Source organism: Balearica regulorum, chromosome 17 (assembly GCF_011004875.1).
Source record: "Balearica regulorum gibbericeps isolate bBalReg1 chromosome 17, bBalReg1.pri, whole genome shotgun sequence".
Lineage (NCBI taxonomy): Eukaryota > Metazoa > Chordata > Aves > Gruiformes > Gruidae > Balearica > Balearica regulorum.
The window spans coordinates 4,884,817-4,907,009 of record NC_046200.1 but is presented as its reverse complement, the minus strand read 5'-3'; the positions used below and the strand labels follow the sequence as shown (position 1 = coordinate 4,907,009).

Genomic DNA, 22,193 nt, shown 5'->3' with positions numbered 1-22,193 from the left:
GCGACAGGGACATTTCAGGTCATCTCCCCTGGTCAGAGGATAGGGGGCTGTTTTGTACCATTTCTGTTCTGTCTTCAGCCCAGGGAATAGAGCCTTCTAGCCTATCATGTAGACAGTCTAGGACCCTTAGCAAACATTTTAAAACCATCACATTTGTAACTAAAAATAAAATGCCATTTCATTTGGTGGCTGTGATAATAGTGATTTTATACAGTGCCATTAAAAGTAGAATTCAGATAGGAGGAACTGCTGACTGCTGCTAAACTGCAGAATTTTTAAGTTCTTTGAGGCAAGAACATGTCAATCTTTTATATGTCTGCAAAATGCCATGAACATCTATGGCACTCTATAAATCATAAAGGGAATGATACAAGCAAACAGGAGTTATGGGATCTTATCTCTCTGGCAGATTTTGCCCTATGGATAAGGTAGCTTACAAAGCAATAATGAAATATTATCAGCAAAATAAAGTTTTAGTGGCTTTTTATTCTTAACAGCATTTTGCTAGCACCATGTCAATAGAAGCAGAGCTTCATCTGGGACCAAAAAGTTCTGATTTGCATAAGTTATCATGCAAAATGAGATTTTATTCTACCCTTGCCTTCAGAAACACTGAGCCATGCATAAGATCAGATCACAAAATTAAAACAATTTATTGTACTGGAAGTCTCTTCTGTTAGTTTTGGCCAAGTTCCCAGTTCAAGCGATTAGTGAAACCACAGAAATACTAATTAGCAGTGCAGGGATCCTCAGAACTTACCAGTGCTAGTGTTCATGGTGTATTAACATGTAGACTGATCATGCTCATCTTAAAATTACTGTCTGCTCCATCGTTAACTGCCAAGACAGGAAATCAAATGACCACTTTCAGAGGACAGATAACATGCCTGAAAATGTGGAAGCCCTCCTTACTATGGCATGCAGTCCAATTTTTCCTAATGCAAGGGCTCTAAGAGCTGCCCTCCTCTGCATCACTAACATGCAAAAATCATGTATCACATCCTGCACATTCATGAGCTCACCCTAAGGATTCCTAGAGTTTTTAAGAGTTCTTTCTTTCATTTCTCATCTTTTGAGTCTCATGAAATTTTCAAGATTTTTCATCAGTCACAACAAGCAGAATCACACTTTTGCATTTAAATGCAAGTGGAATCCTTCTTCAAAATCACTTGACTCCAGGAGTCAGTGACTTAGAATGTAAATATTTCAAAAAAACATTATAAAAATTGCAAGACTTGTCAATATGCATCACCATCACTACTTAATAAGACTCCTCTGTACATAAGAGTACCAGCATTGTCCTAGTATTTTATGGTAAATAAGTAGAACTACAGCTGAAATTAACCTCGTTCATGTAATCCACAAAAGGCCTATGTATCACACGAGTCATTCCTCTATAGCATTTTGAAATCTTACAGAGGATTTTAGCCAGTTGCCCAAGGGCCAAGTGCAGATCAGGGAATAATTCAATCCTGACCAACCCCAGGGTCTGGGCTTCTGAACAGCCTTCATTATACAAGATCCCATTTTGCACCTGGCCAGAAGTGAACATAAGTGTTCATCCAGAGACCCAATTAATGCTTTATTTAAAAGAAAATTAAGACTTAGATACAGTATGTGCAAATGACTAAATGTAAGCTACCCCAGGCTTTTCGGGCACAATCTGTCTCCAGTGTTATACGCTATCCAGCACCAAGCATATTATTTGCAAATATTAACAGCTGAATAAAACTTTGAACAGCAATAAATCAAAAGTGATTAGCTATGAAGGGAAACAGGTCTGTCCTCATGTCATCAGATGAAGAGTTGTTTCCTGGCTTTTGTCCAGCATCACCTGGTATAAATTCAGGGGTTTCACCCCTGATCGCCCAGAATTAAGTGGTACCACATACATTAGGAAAGCCCTGTAACAGGAGACCTTCAGAAAGACCACTCTCCACTTGCAAAAACTGCTCAGGAAATTACAATCTAATTGGCAGCTCTACGGAAAATATCCAAAAAGCTAATTGAAAGGCTCTTCCTAGACCGGGCCCTAACCCTGACATACCCCAACTGCAACACACACTTCATATTCCAGAAGGCACCATCTCCCACATAATGGTTTAGCAACCTACACTTCTGCCAGGAATAGAAAAGCACATCAGACTTAAGCAGTTAAGTTTTTCTGTGCTACCTAAGCTGGAGAAGAACCATACAAAGAAAATAGCAGCACAGAAAATGAACAGGATGGATTACAGGCATCAGCATTAACAGATAAAAGAATGGCTTCTTTCTTTCATTCAGTAATATATTTGGAGGAATAAAGCTTGTGCTGACAAAGAAAAATGTAACAAGCGGGACTACAAATAAACTTGCAGTTAGCATTCATTTTTTCAGAGTTCAAATTCAATTTAAGATTCACATTTTATAGGAAATTTCTACCTAGGTCACAGACTTATCCTACAATTTAGGGTCAACATGAACCTTTAAATTGAATTTTCTTTGGAACAGGAGGACAGATGGAATTAAGGAAGGTCAGGAATGCCAAAAAAATTTTTAGTTTGTATTTAAGCATGAGGTGTTAGTGGAAAAAAAAGAGACTAAAGAATAAACTGGGGTTTTTGTGTGTTACTGTGCTTTGTTAAAAAAAATTCCTTACGTATTGAATAAAAGGTACAAGAATCTAATCAACTGCTCACAGCAGGAATCCAGAAGTACCACTTACGGTGTGCAGCAGACTGACATATAATCATGGCTGAAAGAGAATTACAGCTCACATCATCACATCAGTTCTGTTGATCTCCACTGGTGCTTGGGAGTGGAGGAAGAGGCGGAGAAAAGGCGGCCAGCAGACATCCCCTCATCAAAAAAATAAAACTTAAGGACTAACCGACGCCAACCCAAAAGCTTCACAAATTCACTGTATCACAAGAGGCAAAAACACAAATTGTCTCACTGCAGGTGATCAACTTCTTGTTCCATTCAACTGGTTGAAAGAAATCCTGCTCCCACCGATCCAGTTCTCCAGCTCTTTATGATACTTATTGTCAGTATATATTTTTTAAAAAAATCAGAGAATTTGTTCTTTAAAACACAAAGAAAGGAGCCCTACAGTGTTTTTAAACACTTGTGCAAAGAATAAAGGTATAAATGCCTGGGCATCTCCAAATCAACAGAAATCTGCTGGTATTTTCAGCTTCTAAGAATATATTTGACTTTTTTTTTCCCCTCCACCATAGTCTTTTCAGAACATGCATCTGTTCACCTGGCTTGGGGCAACAATGTATGTAAAACATGAGTAACTGGAAAAATTGAGCTAACTGTGGACTGGCAAAAAGGAAGGGAGTTGCCACCCTGCAACTTGACCTGTTCTGCTCTGCTGCTACCCCTACAAAATGAAAGGGCAGTACCTGCAGCCACGCAAGGCTGACCACATCTGCTCCGTCATGGGAACCACCTTGAGCCAGCTGTATTGAATATTCTGAGAAATTTAGGAAGTGCTGTCGGTTACAACCACCAAGAGTAAAAGTATTTTTTATATCGTACCTATGACAGCCTTTTTCCCAGAGGTCAAAGACTAATATTACCCCAATGATAGCATCATTTCACAAAGCTTTGAGCACAGTCGATAGAAATGCTTTTGTGGGATGGAGAATATACTGTCATGGGGGCTTGAAGTTCTCCTTCCCTCTTTGTAATGAATGAGAAAAATAGATGTTCTAGGGTGAGTAGCAAGGAACAGAGCACTTGCATCTGGCTAAATCAGATGCTGGACTGGGACAGTCAGGTCCTATTTCATGCAAGTAAGTGGCAAGTTTTCAATGTTCCTGAACTCCAAACAGCTCGCAGTCTAGTATCTAGAATAGTGGTCACACTGCAGAGGAGCTGAGCGCCCCATTTAAGAAAACTAAATAAAGGCACACAAAGCAGAGTGGACAGCTGCTCTTTGGCTTTGTGAACTTCAGCTGAAGCTCTAATGAGCTCTCCAAAAGCCTGGCCCTGAACCAAGTACGAGTCTACTGAGACCTTCTGAAGACAGCATCCTACATGTGCACTCAGCGCCTAACACAGATGCCAGAGATGGAAATACTGTAGTATTGATTAATAAACAGTTCATAAACAACAGTAATAGGATGGCAATTGATGGTAATCAAATGAAAATGTTCAGTATATGTCAGAAATGAAAAGGAGGGTAAGGATGGAAACAATTTTCTTTAAAAAACTGTTTTTAAGAGGTACATTCTTCTCACTTTAGCTAAAAATCTCATCTTTCTGAAAACTGCAGGATTACAAGATCCATCTCCCCAACAGCCCAGGGGTGAAGGCCCTCACCTATAGCATGGGAAAAACAGCCTCATACTTATAAACCACCTCAGTCACTATTTTTCCATTGTTACACCTGCACTAAGTTTATATACAACTTCTTTATATAAGAAGAATTGGGAAAACCCAATTAATGCATTTTCAGCAGCTTCGGGAAGGTTAATAAGGACAACACTCAGCAAAAGAGAGTCAATATTTGCCAAGGGTTATCACTCAGCTAAGCCATGTCTTGAACCAAGGGAAAGGCTGTTGTATCCCAGATACCAGTCCCATCTGAGGAATCCCACAAATTATTAACTCCTTAATTTCCAAGAAACAAAGGCTTGGATTAACCTCACTCCATTTAATTTTTCTCTAATTTAGATATAGCTATCTGAGCTAGCCCAGTAGCATCCCTGTATTTTCTGTGCAGAGAAAATGCACTTTTATTGCACAATTTCTGAGGGGCTGGTTTAGGTATCTCCTTTGAGATGAATCATACCTGGGCACACTTCAAGAAAACACAGGTAGGTCAGATCCAGGCATCTCCCACTGCAGGCACCCAAATGTCTCTTCCAGTGAAGACATGATTCCCACGCAAAACAGCTGAGTATATACTGTGGCAAACCCAATTTCATGCCAGTATGCTGCTACTGTATAGAATTAATTTCTGCACAATAGAAGTGGTGAAAATACAGAGAAGACAAAAATACCCCATCTCTCATGCTACACCGGTTTTGGAAGGCTCTTGAAAGAAGTAATTTACTCCTACAATGTGTTGGCCAGCAGGGAGTCGCAAGGTGTTGTTCATTGAATAAATAACAGGTTTCATTATTAAGGACTTCAGAGTCAACATGTTCCATACTCATCATTACCATTTTTATTTTTTAAAAAAATTATTATCTACTTTTCCTTTATGGCAAGGCTTGGGAGTGACAGATGATCCATCAGCTTATCTGCTGATTTTTAATGACAGCATTTTGCATTCATTATTCCCTACTTAAATCACTCTTTTTAAAAGAGGAATAACTTATTTCCTCCTCTTGTCACTAGAGAAATTAAATGGTACACCATTAAGAAGAGTGCTTGTCTAACAAAAAGATACACCAGTCACAGATTTAGAAAACCAGCATGGATGAAAATTGCCTAAGAGGGAAAGCAAAAACAGGAACACCTATCTCCAAATACCTCCACTATCCACTCACTGCTGAAGTCAATAATTTCTAGAGTTAAATCTCTGCACTGAAACCCCCTGAGAGAAAAGACCAAATAACTCTTTTTGATTGTGCAATGCTGAGCACTCCCTCAGCAAAAGAGCTAAAATGTGTTAAGCATGTGGGTGATGCAAGGTAGCCACCTTCTTAGCTGACAGTAACAGGGACGTTTGCTTGGGGGAGCCTGGCAGTCTCAGTCTCATCCCGGCAGTTGCAGGAGCACTGTAAAATATGGTATCAGAAAGCGTGTGACACTGTCGGTCCGGCTATTGCACACCAGCCTAACACAACCTTAGCAAACATCAGGGGGGATGTATGTTTGCCTGTCCTCAGCTCAGGGCTGCTCACGGTCTAGGCACAGGCTAAGAACCAAAATATGCAGCACCTGGACGACACATGCAGAGGAGCACACCCCAACAACAAAGCTCTTCATGAGATTTGTAAGCGCCAAGGTTTTGAGCCCAGTGAGTCTGAGAACTTCTGAAGAATCAAACCTGTTCATTAATTATACCAATAAAAAAAGGAATTTTTGTGAGATCAAGCTATTGGCAGTTAGTTTTAAGGAAAGCTTTTTTGCTAAAGGTTTAGCGATTTGCCTTAATGACTGCAATATTTCACGGCAAGCCCCTTAACAAGTATCTTGGGAAAATCTATATAGACCAAATTATATAGAAAGAACAAACACAGCTAGCTTTCAAGTACCTGCGTGCAAGTTCCTGAAGGCAATATGTCCAAGTTTATAATAAAATGGTGTCCTACATGTTCAGCCAGGTGACAAGGGGGGCATAACTCTTCTTCTATTACAGGCCAACTGAGATAAGCTGGTAAAAATCCTGATGTAAGCTGCTCTCTCCAACAGGGAAGCTACCGTGGTTAAACGTGCTCCCCAGTATTTTGCCTCTTGCCACAGAGCGTTCCTAAACACCAGTGCTTCTCGAAGGTCCGTTTTATCATTCGCCTTTCTGTACTGGCACAAGCCACCCTCTGGAGTGGTATAATCTCTACATAGTTATCTTTCAGCCACCCTGGTGGACCAGGGATCTTGCAAAAGTGCCCAAGTCTTAGTTTACAGATTCATCACCCTAATGAATGCACAAAGGGTCTTAAGCTTAACTCCAACTTAAGAACTTAAGAGGAAGAACTTCCTCTTCCCAAGGAAACAGTGAGATTTAAAAGAAACAAACAAAAATCATATGCTGACGCTGACAGAAGCATCAGCTGATTCTTACTTACTCATTTTAAAACAGTTTATAACTCTTTTTAAGGTATAAACACAGGTGAGGAATATCAATGGCAAAATGAGTGAAAAATTCTAACTAAAGGAAAAAATAATTTATGCAAAGTTAATGCTGGGATGTTTTATAACTTATTTGGCACAGAGGATTCAAATAAATCAAAGTAACAAACTTAATATTTGCCTGTCTAGCAGCAGCACCTCCTAACAGTAAAATGAGTTTAAATTTTGGCTAAATGCCTAATAAATGATTTGTTAGCTTTTGTACTTTAATGCACTGGCTGTAAAGTAAGCAAGTCAACACATCTTGAACAGAATTCAAATGCGTGCAGTAGGCTCCACTGCAAGTCAAACTCATGAATTGGTAAAAGTGGGAATTAAACATATCTCAAATACCAGCTCCCTGATTTCACGTCCATTCAATAATCTTTTCCAGTCTTATTATATCAAAGAACAATCCAATTATGGTACTTAAATCTCTGTGTACAGTTGCCAAAAATAAATTCCTTAGCAACACTTCCAATAGACTCAGAAAGGTTTCTGTGCTACAGAAGATTTCAGTTTCTGATTTCCACAATATTTTCAGGTGTGACACACTAATGCTTCTCATTATATATAACATAGCTTACCATCAAGACTTATATTTTCCGCATATTGCTGTCTCTAATTGCTGACTCCAAGTACCTCCTTTATCATTATACCTGGTATCAACAGAACCAAGGTAGGTACTTAAAACCAAGTATGTACTTAAGTGGCAGGCTACATAAAGGTGCTCTTCTGAATCCAGACTTAAGTTTGCCAAAAGAATAGGTTTTAAAACTAGGACTATATAAGTACAATATTTACAGAAGAATCAGGTAATGCTTTTGTAGCATAATGGTTTCAATCCATGTCTTCTTCCTCCATCTGCAATCTTCATCAGGTTCATTGACATTGTCCCATCAGTAAGGTCATGTGAGATATCTAAATAGTGGACACTGTGTTTCCTGGATATTCAGACCAGCATACACCTAAGAAAAGGCTTCTTCAAGTCTAAGTTATGAAGGGAGCAAAAAAGGTGATTAAATTATAGAAACAAAACCCAAAAATCCAACACACATTTGCTTTTGTTCCTTGAGTCAGGGAGTGTTATGAGTGATGAGTTCAGCAGCCAAGCTTACTTGGGCTTTATCACTCAGTCTTAAGTTATCAATTAAGCATGGCTGGAATGTGCACACGTATCTCTGTAAAGCTTTAGAAATTTTCCAGAATTGTACAGCTTTTTGTCACGGACATGCTGTGGTAACTCACGTGTAATCATCCACACGACCATTAAAACATACTGCATAGCAAATAACAGTAAACCGGTAGAGACTCAGAGAAGCCCATTGACTCTTGAATATGTCATCATTCCCTTTGGCATCCAATATGGAAAAAGCATGCAAGCATCAATGGATGAATAACTATTTGAACAGTCATTCACTCATCAGCATGCATTTGAAATGTGCTCCCAGCCTCCCTGCTATATTCCTGCAGTCCTAATTATGCAGACTATCCTACCCTGAAATTAAACTTTCCCAACTGTTACATCAATATTAAGATTCACATCGAGGAATGATATATCCAAAATGAAGCTAATTAGGTCAAATTAAAAAACAAGATTCATTTCAGAATGATTGGGCTCATCTTTCAAAAGAAATGTCACTCAGAATATGCTTTGGATCAGGTTCTGTGGACCACACTTTTGAAGAGTTCATTTAAGCCACTACTTCACATGTTTATTCTACATCAAAGAAGAGACCAAAAGATCAGGGAGTTCCACTGTTTTGATTTTTTTTTAATAGTTTTTATTTTTTATTTTTAACCCCACCTTATATTCAAAAGTAAAGTCAGGTATTAAGAAATGACTTCCATTTTCCTTATACCATCTAAACTGCCAGTACAGAAAAAGGAGATAAAAATTGAAAGGGCTTAAATTATAAGCTAAAAATTGGCCTGTCAAACCACTTCTAGAAGTAGGAACCACACTTCTGCAAGAAAGTCTGCAGTTACAAACACAGCTGACAAACAACTGCCTGATCTAAAGTTGACCAAGGAATTAGAATTCCTTTTTTTTTGAACCAAAGATCAAAAGTGGGCATGAATGTGACCAGGTGGTCCAACTTTTATGTTCCTTTTCTCATGATAAATCTGCTATTTGTCATAATTTTATTCCCATTGCTACCAAAAACGTATAGGATGGAATGCAAGAAGGGACTTGCTACTTCACAGCACACATCCTACACCCAAGGAATTTTCTCTTTTCCTCACTCTGAGTCTTTTAGTTCCTCAGGTCCTTTGCTCACCAAGATATGCTACACAGAGTCCAAGTTTGAAGCTTCTCACGTAGCATCATACCTACCCAGTACAAAGACAATTTGCAATCAGAGGCTATTCTACCTAGCAGGGTAGGTAGAAATATTTTTTTGAGGCATAACTAAACCTTCTAAGCAAGATGCAACTTTTAGAAAATAAAAAAAATATTTTTCCAATTCACTGTATGTCAGTTTAACAAATGCTGTCAGAACAAATTTTCTGCATAGTCCTCTGGATTTACACAAAGCTTTCTACTAGTTTGGCAAGTTAAGAGATCTTTATCAAACATTAATTTTCTAAGTCATTTTCATGCCTCTGTTTGTATTGTATCATCTTACTCCACTGAGTACAGGTGAATGTTATTGAGTTCTTCCAACAAGACATTCCTCATTTTCCAAATGTTCAAGAGAACAGTATATTTACTTTGTTGGGGTTCCCTGCTGCACTGCACAACAGGTTTTTCCAACTACCAAAGGTATATTTGTTCAAAAAGATATCCTTGGGACATAATAAAGGTACCGTACCACCACAGCAAGAATGGAATAAGAAGAGTCACTAAGTCATTACCTTCTTGGACTGGCGAACCGGGGCCAGGAAGCAATTATGTGGACTACCAGTCAGTAATCCCTCTGACCCATCTCTACTGGAGTCTTCACCAGAGCAGCAGTGAGCCTAACTAAGAAAAAGGAAGAAACAGCCATCCGAAAGAGCTGGCTGGCCAGGAGGGAATTCATGTGGTTGTAAGGCTATTAGGCTCCCAACAGGAGATGATGGATAGACAATTTCATTGTTCTTGGCCTTAAATGGGAGAAAAAAGAAGAAAAAAAAAGAGAGAAAAAAAATCCCTCCAGAAACGATACGTTCCTATTTGATCCTAGAACCGCAGCTTTCTACAATAAGTTGTCCCTCCTACCACTGTTAATTTGTCTGTTATTCTTTATGTCCTCTCTAAGCTACTGTGAGGTGTCAGTGCTTTTATCTTACAGAAACATTTCCAAGCAGGCTTGGGCTGTTTCATACAAAAAGGCATACATGTAAAGAATAAAGGTTAGTTAAAATTCTTATAACTCAGGTTTTCTTTGTGACTATTGAGTCATTTATGTTTGAAAAGGTGTGTAGATGCTTCTCACTGGAACACTCTTTACACAAAGCAGAACAGACTCCATCACTCATAATAGAGGTCACAACCTTAAAAGTGGTGCATTAAAGATAAAACCCTTTTCATCAATGGCTCAAGAGACAGTGCTGTCTTGGGGTCTGGCCAAAGGCCAGAGAATGAACTCCTACAGGATCTATAGGCCATGCACACTCTACATTCAAAGCACATTTCTTTGCCCATGACACCTCTGACCTAAGGAAAGCAGCAAGTGCATAAGAATAGGAGGGAAACACCCAAGCCAGTATACTGCACCACATAGTCTACGACTTCTTCCCACACCTTGAGCTCCTCTATTTTTTAATTCAAAACCTTCCTTTTCAAAGTAGATGAAGAATGGCTTCATGGAAGTAAGGCTTTCATGGTGGAAAGAGGTCCTAAGGAAGTCCGACTACTTCACCTGCATCAGACCAGTCTGGCGGGGGGTGACAGCCATCAGCTTTCCCTTCCCCATCTCCCCGGCTTTTTTTCCTCAGCTCTTCCCTATTCTTTCATGTCTGCTTTACACATCTCCCTGTGTTTCTTTGCTCCCTCTGCTCCTCTTACTCATTCCCTTTAGTACTGTGTGAACTTAATGGCATCAAGCCCACTGCCTTTGCATGGGCCTAAAATAAGACAGAGCAAGGCTGTCTGTCTGTACCAGTTACTGCTCTTTTGTGTAAGGCAACACATGCAATTGATCTTCTGTCAGCCAACTGTTGTTGCTGATGGCACTTTACATGCTCAGTGTCCTCGGGCCAAGCAAGTTCCTTTGGCAATAAACACATCAGTAAGTGTTTCACTGCATGTCCTGATGCCTTCCCCAGTGTATTTAACAGCACACTGCTGTGTGCTACAGCCATCCGCAGCCACCCATCTTTATAGGCTTATTTATCTCACAAAAGCAACCAAACTCCTCATTCTAGCTTCAGCATGCCCTGTGCTGTATTGACTAAGAGCACAGACACTCTAGATACGACCAAGCTGCAACCTCTGGAAGGCCAAGTCACTGCAGTAAATCAGCTCATCAAACGACCAGGACTGCAGAAGGTTCTGTTTTGGAAACAGTGAGAAAGTCAGCACCACACTGCCCTTCCTTGATGGCATATGAGCTTGGAGGCAACGCAGGACCCAAGTACGTCAATTCTGGAGCAGAGTGGTGATGAACTCCATGCAGAAACACCTCCAAAAAAATGTGAGAGGGCACTCAAATCTGGCAGAGCTAAGTGCTGAGTGCAGCTAGGAAGCCTGAAAGTACCCAGGGGACTTCCAGGTGGAGTGTTAGCTTATTGCCCTTGGTAAAGTGGGGACTGGAATATGTAGTGGGGAAAATGGTAATTCCCACAAAGCTGTCTGTCTAAGTGAAGAGGGGAGAGGAGAAAACCTCAGCTCTTATTTTCAAGACATACCCAGAGCTTTAAAAACAAACCCAAATGATACATCTCTTCTCAGTTGATCATCAGCTCCAATAACACATATTTACTTTAAATAAATATATGCACATATCTTAACTGGCAGCCAACTTTACATCTTCCTTTTGAGTGATATTTCTGGTTCAAAGGGTATTCCCAAGCATAGAAAAATAAGTGAATTATTCTAAAATAGGAGGATCTATTTGCATACCTATAAATACATGAAATAACTGCTTTTTTCCTGATTTAAAGTTATACATACACTCACACACTACAATTACAACTTTATAAAGTCATTTAATTATTTGAATTCTGTAAACACCTCTTAAAATGGTAAAGAAATGGAATGATCATTACAGAATCTTAATTTTTTTATTCAAGTTTAAAGATAGATGATGTCAAATGCCAGACAGCTGAGCCTGTCTGCATCAATTAAAAAAATATAAATTTCCAGGCAACAGAAAAATACTTCTGAGGACATTTGAAAAAAATCCCTCTGAAGATTTCACCCTCCCTGTTTCTGCATTCTGAGTGTCCCTCATGCAATTCTAATTTATGCAGTGATGGATATCCTGAGAGATGGAAGCTGTCTTATAGACATGGAGATAAAATAATCCCTAAGTGAGAAGAACCAGTTTGGTTTCAATAACACTATACTCAGCACTGCAGGTAAAATCAATTTCATTAACTTTGCTGGTTAGCATAAATATTAACTTTGCCAGTTAGCATAAATATAATCTTTCTGATTGAAGTACCAGTTTGTCAGAGAATCAGACTCTCCTCACCTGGTAATAATCCAATACAATTTAATGACAGTTTTCCTGAGTAAGGAAAATAATCTTTTCATAGACTCCCTTTCAAAGCCGAGTTGCAACTCTCTGGCCTAAGTTTTTGTGTTTGTGCCATCTCGTCTCTCCTGAACCAAAGGCCATGTCACATTAAGTTCTTGTTCTTCTGCTTTCCAGCAAGGAGACACTGAGCACCGTGAAATATGTTGTATTCTGGGGCCTTTTGAATGAGTCCATGGAAACTCAGCTCCTGCTCACCCATGATTTGAAATAACCTAATCCTATAAAATGCTAAATCACTCTGGCAAAGTTCCTGAAATCCCATTCCTCTGGATATCAGCGCTGAGTTATGAGGTACTGTAGATTGCCAAAGATGGACCATGCTCTCAGGGCATCTTCTCAAGCCCTCTTGCCCTAGTCCTACTGCAGCCTAATTTGTTGCATGTTCCCGAGATGCTTCCAGAGAACTCCGAGGTGCAAAGGACAAAAGAATTGCAAGGCTCAATCCATCTTTTAGCAAATACAGTGGAAAAAGCCTGTGTGGTCTTTACAAAAATAGGATCTGTTTTCTGGAAACCACAAAGGATTTGCGTCTGGTAGACTCCCAAATCTTGGCATTGTATTTCAAAAGCATTTTTTGCAATAATTCAACACATACCCTACACCACAGGTAAAGATCCCAGTCCTTCACAAGCACAGCTATTCTGCTTGGGAGGCTGAAAGCACTCAATTTTTATTGAAGCCCACCAGCCTTACTTCCTCAGCTCCTTGCAAGATGCACTTTGCACTCAATGCAAAAATCCATGAAGATCCTTTCGTATGGAATGGGAGTGCTGGGTCCCAGCTGCAGGAATAATGCAAGAGTATTTGTGCTCAAAGCAGAAACTGTGTCTTTTTGAAACAAAGCACGCTGCTGCTTTAACTAACCCTACCAAAATGAGATTCACAGAGTTCTGCCCCAAGGAGAGACTGAGGGACAATAAACGCAGATGCCAACAATCAATCTCCTCGCTCAATGAGCCACCAAAAAAGTCCTTTGAGATGGCAGCAATAAGGGCAAAGCAAGGCTCCACACAGATCAGAATAGATGTGTGCATATATACTTGTGTGTGTATATTTAAAATAAATCTCTTCTTTTTATGCTTTTTGTTCAACTACATTATCAAAAAGAGGTTTTAAATACAAGCTTATGAGACTACTAAAGAGGTGCATTTATGAATGTATTCCTAACAAAACACACTCTGGAAAGCTTTAATCTATGAATTGTGACAACCTTGGACAAAATGGATTTTTAATAGAATATAATGTAAACTGCCTGAAACATTGTGATAAGGAATTTTTTTTAAGTAATGCACAGAAAAGGCATGATGCACTCTGCATGAAAGGAGGAAAGGTCTTAATTTAAAGCATTTTAATGAACACTCAATTTGCGTAGGGAAATGTGAGAAATGGAGATGAAAAACTCATGATAATGATAACACTGCAGAGGGGAGAAGGAGAAAGATTAGAAAAGTAAGCAAATTTGAAAAGGCTCCAGCCGATAACGCTGGCTAAAAGGAATGCAGACTGGATTACAAACATGTCACAGTCCAAAGCCACTGTTCTCCTTGCAGGCAGTGTCTGTCGGTAGCTCTTATCAGAGTTGCACACTGGGGAAGAAAGATCAACCGAAGTGCGAAGCAGTGGAGAACAGACCTCTCTCTGAGCTAAGGGCAATGAGGATAGTCAGAGATTTCGGCAAATGCAGTTCTGACTTGCTGGAGTTTCTCACTTTCACCGAACCTCCCGGAGCTGTGCCAGCCCAGCCGCCTTGCAGGGCAGCCGGGGCTTTCTGCCCTCTCTCAAAGCCCAAGGTGGGCATTGCAAAACCATAGCAAACTCAACCATCTCTTCCTCAGAGAAAACTATCTGGGCTCTGAGGCTCAGTCCTGGCTTACCCGCTTCTACTACCAGTGTAATGCCGGGCAAGTCAGGAGAACTGAAATTACTTCCAAGAGAGAAAAAACAGTCTCCCCCGAGGTAGATACGTTTCTGTTTACTAATAGCTTCTGCTCTGCAATGAAAGAGATTGATCCTGCACTCTCACTCATACATAAATTGCCTTTAATGAAGATCCTTGAATTACTAAAAGGAGGAACAGATGAATCGGGTCTAGTGACAATTGTGCCACATTGACCTTAACAGAAGCAAGTTCACGTCTGTGCTCATTTAAATGAAACAGCAGAACCCCCACATGAACACTTAACATTCTTCAAAAGAAACAAGAGGGCCACCATTATGACCAAAAAGGCAAATTAAAGTGAAGATCAAAGTTAAATATTTACTCTAAGCACTACAATATTTGCAAATCTGGAAACGATCTTTCAGCACTTTCTATTTGCATACTTTAATTAATCCAAAAATATTAAACTAATCTCACAAAGGAAAGGGTCAAAGTATTAATTAACTTGAGATTCGTTGCTTTTGTGCAATTTAACAGTTCAACACAAAGCAAAACTCAGTTTTAATAAAAACTAAGTTACTGTGACAGGTATAATTTCATGGATTAGTGAGAGCACGTACAAGGCAATAAGTTTCAGTGTTCATCCTATTTTTTGTCGAACTTTAAAAATAGTTGTTTCATTTCAATAGAGAGATTCCTCTGTAACACCAAATGATCTTAAGTTTTCCTTTAACCTCAGCATTTCACTTTCAAATTGATGGCTTTCCACCTTGCTCTGAACAGAACAGAGGTCACAGTTGTTTTAGAAAAAAAACCTGACTGCAATGTTAGCAGAGAGCAGATACTGCCCACCCACCCAGATCAGCCGCCTGAGCGATTCAGGTTGAGATTTCACTGCTAAAGCCATCAGGCGTCATCGCGCAGCTCCAGCACGGGCGCGAAGGTTCCCCTCTGAGCCAGCGTGTCTGTGGCTGAGCTCTCGCCCTACCAAAGGGACTCACTGGCTTCTTTAACAGCTTTTGGAGGAACTGGGAAATCTTGCCAAAAGACAGAGGATTTGTGGACAGAACATACTGTGCCAAATCCAGCTGCCAGAGCTCTGCTTTATCAGTACATTAGCCCATGAAACCCCAGCAAAATAATGATGGGAGGTGGCTAGAATTTCCTACATCACCACCTTAGAATTGGGACTTTGACAAACGTGCTTAGGAAACAAGAGGGGACGCCCTCCACCCACAGCCCTTTTTTTCTTTCTTTTTAAATGGAGAGGAAGTGTATGAAACAGCTAATGAACTGAAAGGTTTGCCTGGCATTTCATGACAGAAAGCTCTGTAGCACTCGACTTAACAGAGACACTGAGCGGGGAATCACTTCCCCTCACTTCACCGTTTACAATGCAAATGTCTGCGTACCAGTCACTCACCTCCACTCTGCATCTTTACTGGAGAGAAACGGGCACCTTTCGCTTGCTGTTCATCAGGCCTGCTTTACACATCCAAGAGGACCCTTACCTTAGCAGTGCCTATTTATCCCTGTTGCTGAAAAGCAAACTCACCTTAAACAGCTTTCACCTCAACACTTTTATCGCGGCTACCCAGAGCTAGATGGGATTCATTTGTTCCTCAAATACAGCTTCAGAAACTAAACAGAGTAGAAACTCTCTTTGTACTTCAAATCTCTGGCAACAATCTTCCTAGGTCTCAACAATTACTAACAACCATTTTTCTCCCTTACAGGAGCTTTCAGAAAAAGATGGATGCAAAAGACTCCTCAAATAAAAATTTTGACATAAAGTTTTGCAATTTCCTAATTATGATACAATTTCAAGATGAATTTATGCACAGTGTTCTTTAAGTGTAGGGTAACTGCATGATAATGGAGAGAAATTGCTTGTATTGTAAAATACATAATTCTGACTAACAATGTAAATCTCTCATTACCTTTGATATAGCTTGTGGGAGCATTACCATAACAAACATACACAGCATTCATGAGACAGTTCATACACGCTCATAGGTGTTTTGCAGCAATAATGACTAACGCTTAATAGCTATTACTTTCATGGCTTTTCAAATAAAGAAGACAGCATTGTCCTATACTGCTTTCAATTATTCTTCATATTTCTCTATTTAAATCCATTTCTTTCTGTTGGCTCTTTGGCAACAGGGATTCTCCTGCTGCCCTGAAGGTGCATGAAAAGCAAATGTGAGCCAGGACTAGTTGGCTGCCTCCAGATTAATTTGATAATCTACTTCCGAAGCTCAGAAGTAAAACAAAAAGAAAAAAGCTCTCATCAGATCACCTATTTCCAAGGAGGCTGAGGAGGAAAAAATACTGCTATTAAAAGAGCAATATGACTCCTTAAGGAAGCTATTGTGTGTCTCTCTCAGCATTTTAGCAAGGGTTAATGCACAAAAGCACTTGGCGGCTTACCTGTTCTCTGCGTTTGGGTCGTTGTGCACACAGGTGATCGTGGCAGTGGTCCTTGCGCTGTCTGTCTCTTCTTGAACCCCCCACTGGTCTGCATCACTCACCCTGATGTCCATGATCTTCACACCTGGGGCTGTCCTAATTCTGTTGGGGAACAACAGGGATTGCTTTAGTTACAGACCTCCTACAAATAAATCCAGGGAGGTAAACAAGGAAGAGGAAAGGATATATTCTCTCTTCCATTAGTAACAGACTGATACATTGCAACTGTAAGTCACTCTGCTTTAAAAATATAAAACAGGTCCAATCATTTTAAAGAGATGAAGTATGAGTTTCATTATGTGCAAAGCCAGTTAATTTTCAGCTTGAACAATGTGGAGAGAATAAGAATGCTTTCTGCTTCAATGGCACTAGTTTGATATAAATGAAACAGATGTGACTAAGCATAAGTTGATTTAATTTGTTGTGTCTGTCCTGCAGTTTAAGATGGAGATCAGAGCACTGGGATATAAAATACATCCTCCTGCTAGCAAACCTTTGGGAGCAAGGTGCCTTTTAATATTAGGGTGATCTGCATGAAAAAAATGTGTTTCATTGCTCGAAGACCATAATGTAGGAAGGAGAGAGAAGGAATACGTTCTCCTGGATCAGGAACTGAGGGATGAAAATAATTCTGCCATTGTATTGGGATCTATCAAACTGGGCACATCAAACTCTTGCTGTTGAAAATAGTTATAATGCTGACATGAAAAAGCTTGATTTCCTAAGCATGGCTAGAGTCTGAAAGCAGTTTGGTAGTTGGCAAATGTCACTGGTTTTTGGCTTTAAAAAAATTTGCAAGAAAAAAAAGTCCATGCTCTGGTGGGGCTCAGTGTTAGGAACAGATTGCCAAGGAATAGGAAACAAACTGTTTTTAATAGCAGGGGCTTCACTTGTGCAGCTTGTGCAGCTTGACTTCCGAAACAAGTCTGGGATTTCAACAGGAGTGCTGCAAATATGCCTGGAGAACAATTAGGCAGAAAGCAACTGCTGTAGCGCCACGTTCGCCACTACTGTGACTTAATTAATTAAAAGCAAAGCCAAGAGGGACCTCTTAGTTGTATGGTGGAATGAAACAGCACTGCTGAGACTTGAAGCGTTACTTAACAGTGAATTGTGATGCATTTGCCCTGATGCCTCGTGGCCAGTTGGTGCTTACGTTACACTACTAAAAATGTCCTTTAAGTTCTAGCTGAGTTCGTGGGTTTCAATCAAAGTAACTTCAAGACTCAATGGGTAGCCTCTTCCTCTGAGAAGGAATTAATTCATCCTGCTTTTATAATATCCTTATTTTTGCCTGTAAGGCTTTACTGACTTGATGGGCCGAATTCATGCCTGGCATACCCGATCTGATGAAAAACGTTTCCTGTAAGGAGAGAATTTTACTTGATATTTTTCTAATTGTCTCCTTCATGTTTCTCCACAGACATTCATATCTCCAAACAACATGCCTCAAAACTTCTGTGCCCCTTTCCTATCATCTCCTCTTCTTTTTTTCAGAGGAACATTCATTTATTCTGTGGTAATTACACTAGACCAAATCATTCCTGCAAGACACCTACATGGCTTCATTTCAGACTGACTTGTAATTTACATGAGATAGAGAATTAGGCCTTCAGCAACAGATCCAATTTTTTTTTTTCGTTACACTTAGTCAACCACTCTTGAAAAAAATCTTTAGGGCCTGACCAAATTAAAAAACCCACCACCACTTTTTAAAAATTTTCTCTTTCCCAGCCAAAATTATATTTTTTAATGAATTTGCCTCCTTACTACCCCCTCAATTTCCCATGTTTTTTCTTGACAACATGTCTGGAAACCTCTAACTCAACTTTCCACCCAAGTCAAAGCCCTGGTTAATTAAAGGTTAATTGAAGAGCAGGAGATGCTGGGTGGGGCAGGACAGCTGGATTTCACCCATGATTTCAGGATTCATCAGCCTTTTTCCATCTGTCAGAAGCTTGTATGTCCTCCTACACAGCTTTTGCACTACAGATATCTTCACTCTGCAGCATTTACTTCCTTCTACTCTGATCCAAATCTAGCCCGGCAGTTTACCCCAATGAGGATGAAAAGCACCATGGCACAATCCCTGCTGCGCCTGAGCAGGCTTTAACCATGCAGGACCTCTGTGCAGCTCTCTTCCTTCTTCAGGGAAGCTGAAGCTGCTGCTCCTCTTTACCCCCATCAGTGGTCCCCACACAGCGTAGGGGTAAGGATGCAAGAATCTCAAACACCCACATCTATATACGTGCCTGGCTGTTCCAACCTCTCTGGACACACTGCATCCCAAAACACTGGCATCCCTCTTGGGCCAACCCCTCAGCCCAGGAGCTTTGCTGTTTCTTGTCTTGTGTCTGAATACAGCTACGAGATGCTTTTGCCTGTCTGGACAGCAGATGAGACTCTCCCAAAGCCTGTCCTGTTGGCTCACCACTTGGCTTCTCCTTCAGGGCACCGTCCCTTAACAGGAGGCCTTCTGGTTTTTGGCAAGGCTGTCTTGTTGACTGTGCCTACAGCTTGCACTTGCTGCATATCCACTGTCTTGCTGGGTTAGCATCAAGTGAACATCACATACTCTGCTCCCCAGCTACATTTTCCAAAAATGTCTCAGAACGCTGCATTTTAGGAAAATTTCCAGTCTAATCCCCTGCAATGCATCTGCTCTGGTGGGCTGAGACAAGATGTCATTTTGCATTTTTGGATATCAGTAGAGCCAGGAAGGTTGAAAGAAGGAAGAAACTGAATGCAGCTTCTCGCTTAGGAAAAGTCAAGAAATTCAAATTAAACCAGCCTACATATGGGAGGTTTGAGCCTACTATTCTTCAGATAAGTGATTCATATCTTTAAATCTGCCCCCAAACTCCACAGGCACAAAAATTGTTGTAAGTGTTGGGGACAGGGGTTTTGAAAAACGGTAAGAAACTCCTACCAGAGCTGGCATTAACTGGAGAAAGGATGGTGAATGGCTAGTGTGTGAGCCCAGGCGCTGGGTTTATTGCCCTGCTCTGTGCCAGGCTTCAATTATAAGCTTAGGTGGATCATTTAGTTTTCTTTCCCCACATACAAAATACTAGGAAGTGCTGCTCTTCCAACCCCAAGGGAGCTGTAAGGATAAACAGAATGGCTTAAGAAAAATCTGATGCCCTTTCAATTTACCACCTGACAAAAAAATCTGCCATCTCAGGGCTTGAAAACATGCAAACAATCTACTGAAGTATTTCACAGAAGCATGACCCAAGATGTAACTGTTACAGTTAAGATGGCTTAATTTCTTTTTTATAAAGATAATTGTGAAATGGGAAAGAAAAAAAAACGGAACAAAACATAAGAGCCAATTGGAAATTTGGCAAAACTGACATTTCATTTCCATTAAATATTTGCTTTCTGAAAAGCAAAATATTCAGACAGAAAACTGTCCTGTTAAAAAGCACTTGCCCACCTTTAAAACATTACAATTTATGTGGCATTTTGATAATGCAATTAGCAGAGATGTAAATGAGACAGAGGAATACTGAATGAGCTCACCAGAAGTCAGCCTGCAACAGGGTCCCCACGATACAGCCTGTACCCACAGCCTGTATCACAAATGAGGTGATCACTATTTATTCATGGTACTCTCTTCTTTAGGGGTGGAGCAGGTCCAACAGGAATGTGACATCCTCAAGCACTGTGTTTCATGACACTTATGCCCATAAGATCTTAAGAAGAGGTAGCTGGGGTGGGGGGGTGAGGTGTCAAAGCTATTCAGCACAGGGATTCAATGAAACAACGGCTTCACAAGTGAATTTAGCCCTCTTCTCCAGCTATAAATGCAGAACAGAGGAAGCTGCTTTCGATTTAAACTACAGAATACATTTGGTATCCCTGGCAGTGTTTTTTCCCTGAACAGTGTGTCCCCCATTTACTGTGGAATATAAAGATGGAAACATGATAGACTGAATGGAGCGGGCAAGCAGAAGCATCCCCAGCCTGCCAACTTGGAACGACCAGAAACTATTTTAAAATACAATCCCAGTCTTAAATGTATGCGACCCCATGAATACAGCCGCTCTAAACCTCTTCTCTCAGTTATTACAACAGAAGGAAAGGAGAAGGAACAAGTAATCACTAGGGCTGGAAAGTAACTTAAGGGCTGCAAGAGGGATTTAAACAGCTGAGCACTTAGCGGAAGTGGTGCAGGGACTTCCACTGCCTCCCAGTCAATTAACTGCAAAATCTGAAAGGTAAATGCTTGCTTGCAATACACTCCCAGCAACACTCCTGGCAGCAGTAATTGGGAAGTAAAATCTTGGCAAAAGGAACTTTAAAATAGAAACAGAAGGAAAAGATATTTAGGAAATAAAACAGGAATGTGCTCACAGCAGATGGAAAATGCTCAAAACGATGAGAAAAGAAGACTTTTTCAGAGCTATTTTAGAAATCCTCTTATCTCCCCCCGCCCCATTATGGGGGAAAACATGATCTGAGCTAAATTCACTCTCAATGACGTACTAATAATAACAGTTACAATAATAAATTTCATTTGTAATTTCCAACCATTTTTGTAGTCAGCCCTTCAACATGCATTTTTAGCCCAATTAAAAATAAAATCATGATCCTTCCCCTACAGGAAATTCAAACTGTAGGGCAGTTTAGTTAACTTGCCTAAAATTATACTGTCTCTGCAGAGCCAGAATGAGGGTCGATACATCCTGATTCCCAGGCTTTCACTTCAGCTAGACACCCCTACCCATTTTAAGACCAAACCAGAGCAGAGCTGAGTAATTCTAAGCCCTCACAGAGCATTTTACATATTTGAAGAATTGCACAAACAGCAAGCAATTAGTTCTGAACGAGGTCTCTGGGGAGTTTCTAGTTAAAATACATGTGTTTTAAGATACATTAAGCCAAGCACTACAAATTAAAATAATCACTGAATTCAGACATAACATCTGGGGACTTTCAGGGTGTGGGTGAGATGGGCAGTGTTTCTGTGTAGTAAGGAAAAGAAGCATCCCTGTATAGGGGCAGGAAGCAAGTGGAGTTTGCTGGGAGATGTAAGAAGAAGAGGGTATGTGATTCACTGTTGCTACATCCAGGTGCATTCCACGGCATTTGGGAGGGAGGCACAGACAGTCAAGAGTTCATTGGTGTGAGTCTATGAAAGCAATACTGCTTGAGAAACACTGTCACGGCAGATGGAGGGCTGAGGTGGAACCAGACCTCCACCAAGAGAGGCACCATCCCTCTCGTTTGTGTCTTCCTGACCTTCCCGGCCAAAATTCTCTACGGATAATCCAGAAATATGAGGAAAATGAGGTGAAGCAAAGTCACCCAGAAAACACATGGCAGAACCAGAAATTACGCCTAGAGCTGCCAAGGAATACGTTGGTATCTTCACT

At 40.4% G+C, this 22,193-nt stretch overlaps 1 protein-coding gene across 1 annotated transcript in view; it reads right to left on the bottom strand.

Annotated features, from left to right (window-relative positions):
* TMEM132B (transmembrane protein 132B) overlaps positions 1 to 22,193 on the bottom strand; it is a 254,421-nt gene that overhangs the window by 129,822 nt on the left and 102,406 nt on the right. The window contains exon 3 of the mRNA XM_075769570.1: positions 16,774 to 16,914. Within this exon, the coding sequence (XP_075625685.1) occupies positions 16,774 to 16,914 (141 nt within the window). The remainder of the gene's footprint in view (positions 1 to 16,773; positions 16,915 to 22,193) is intronic.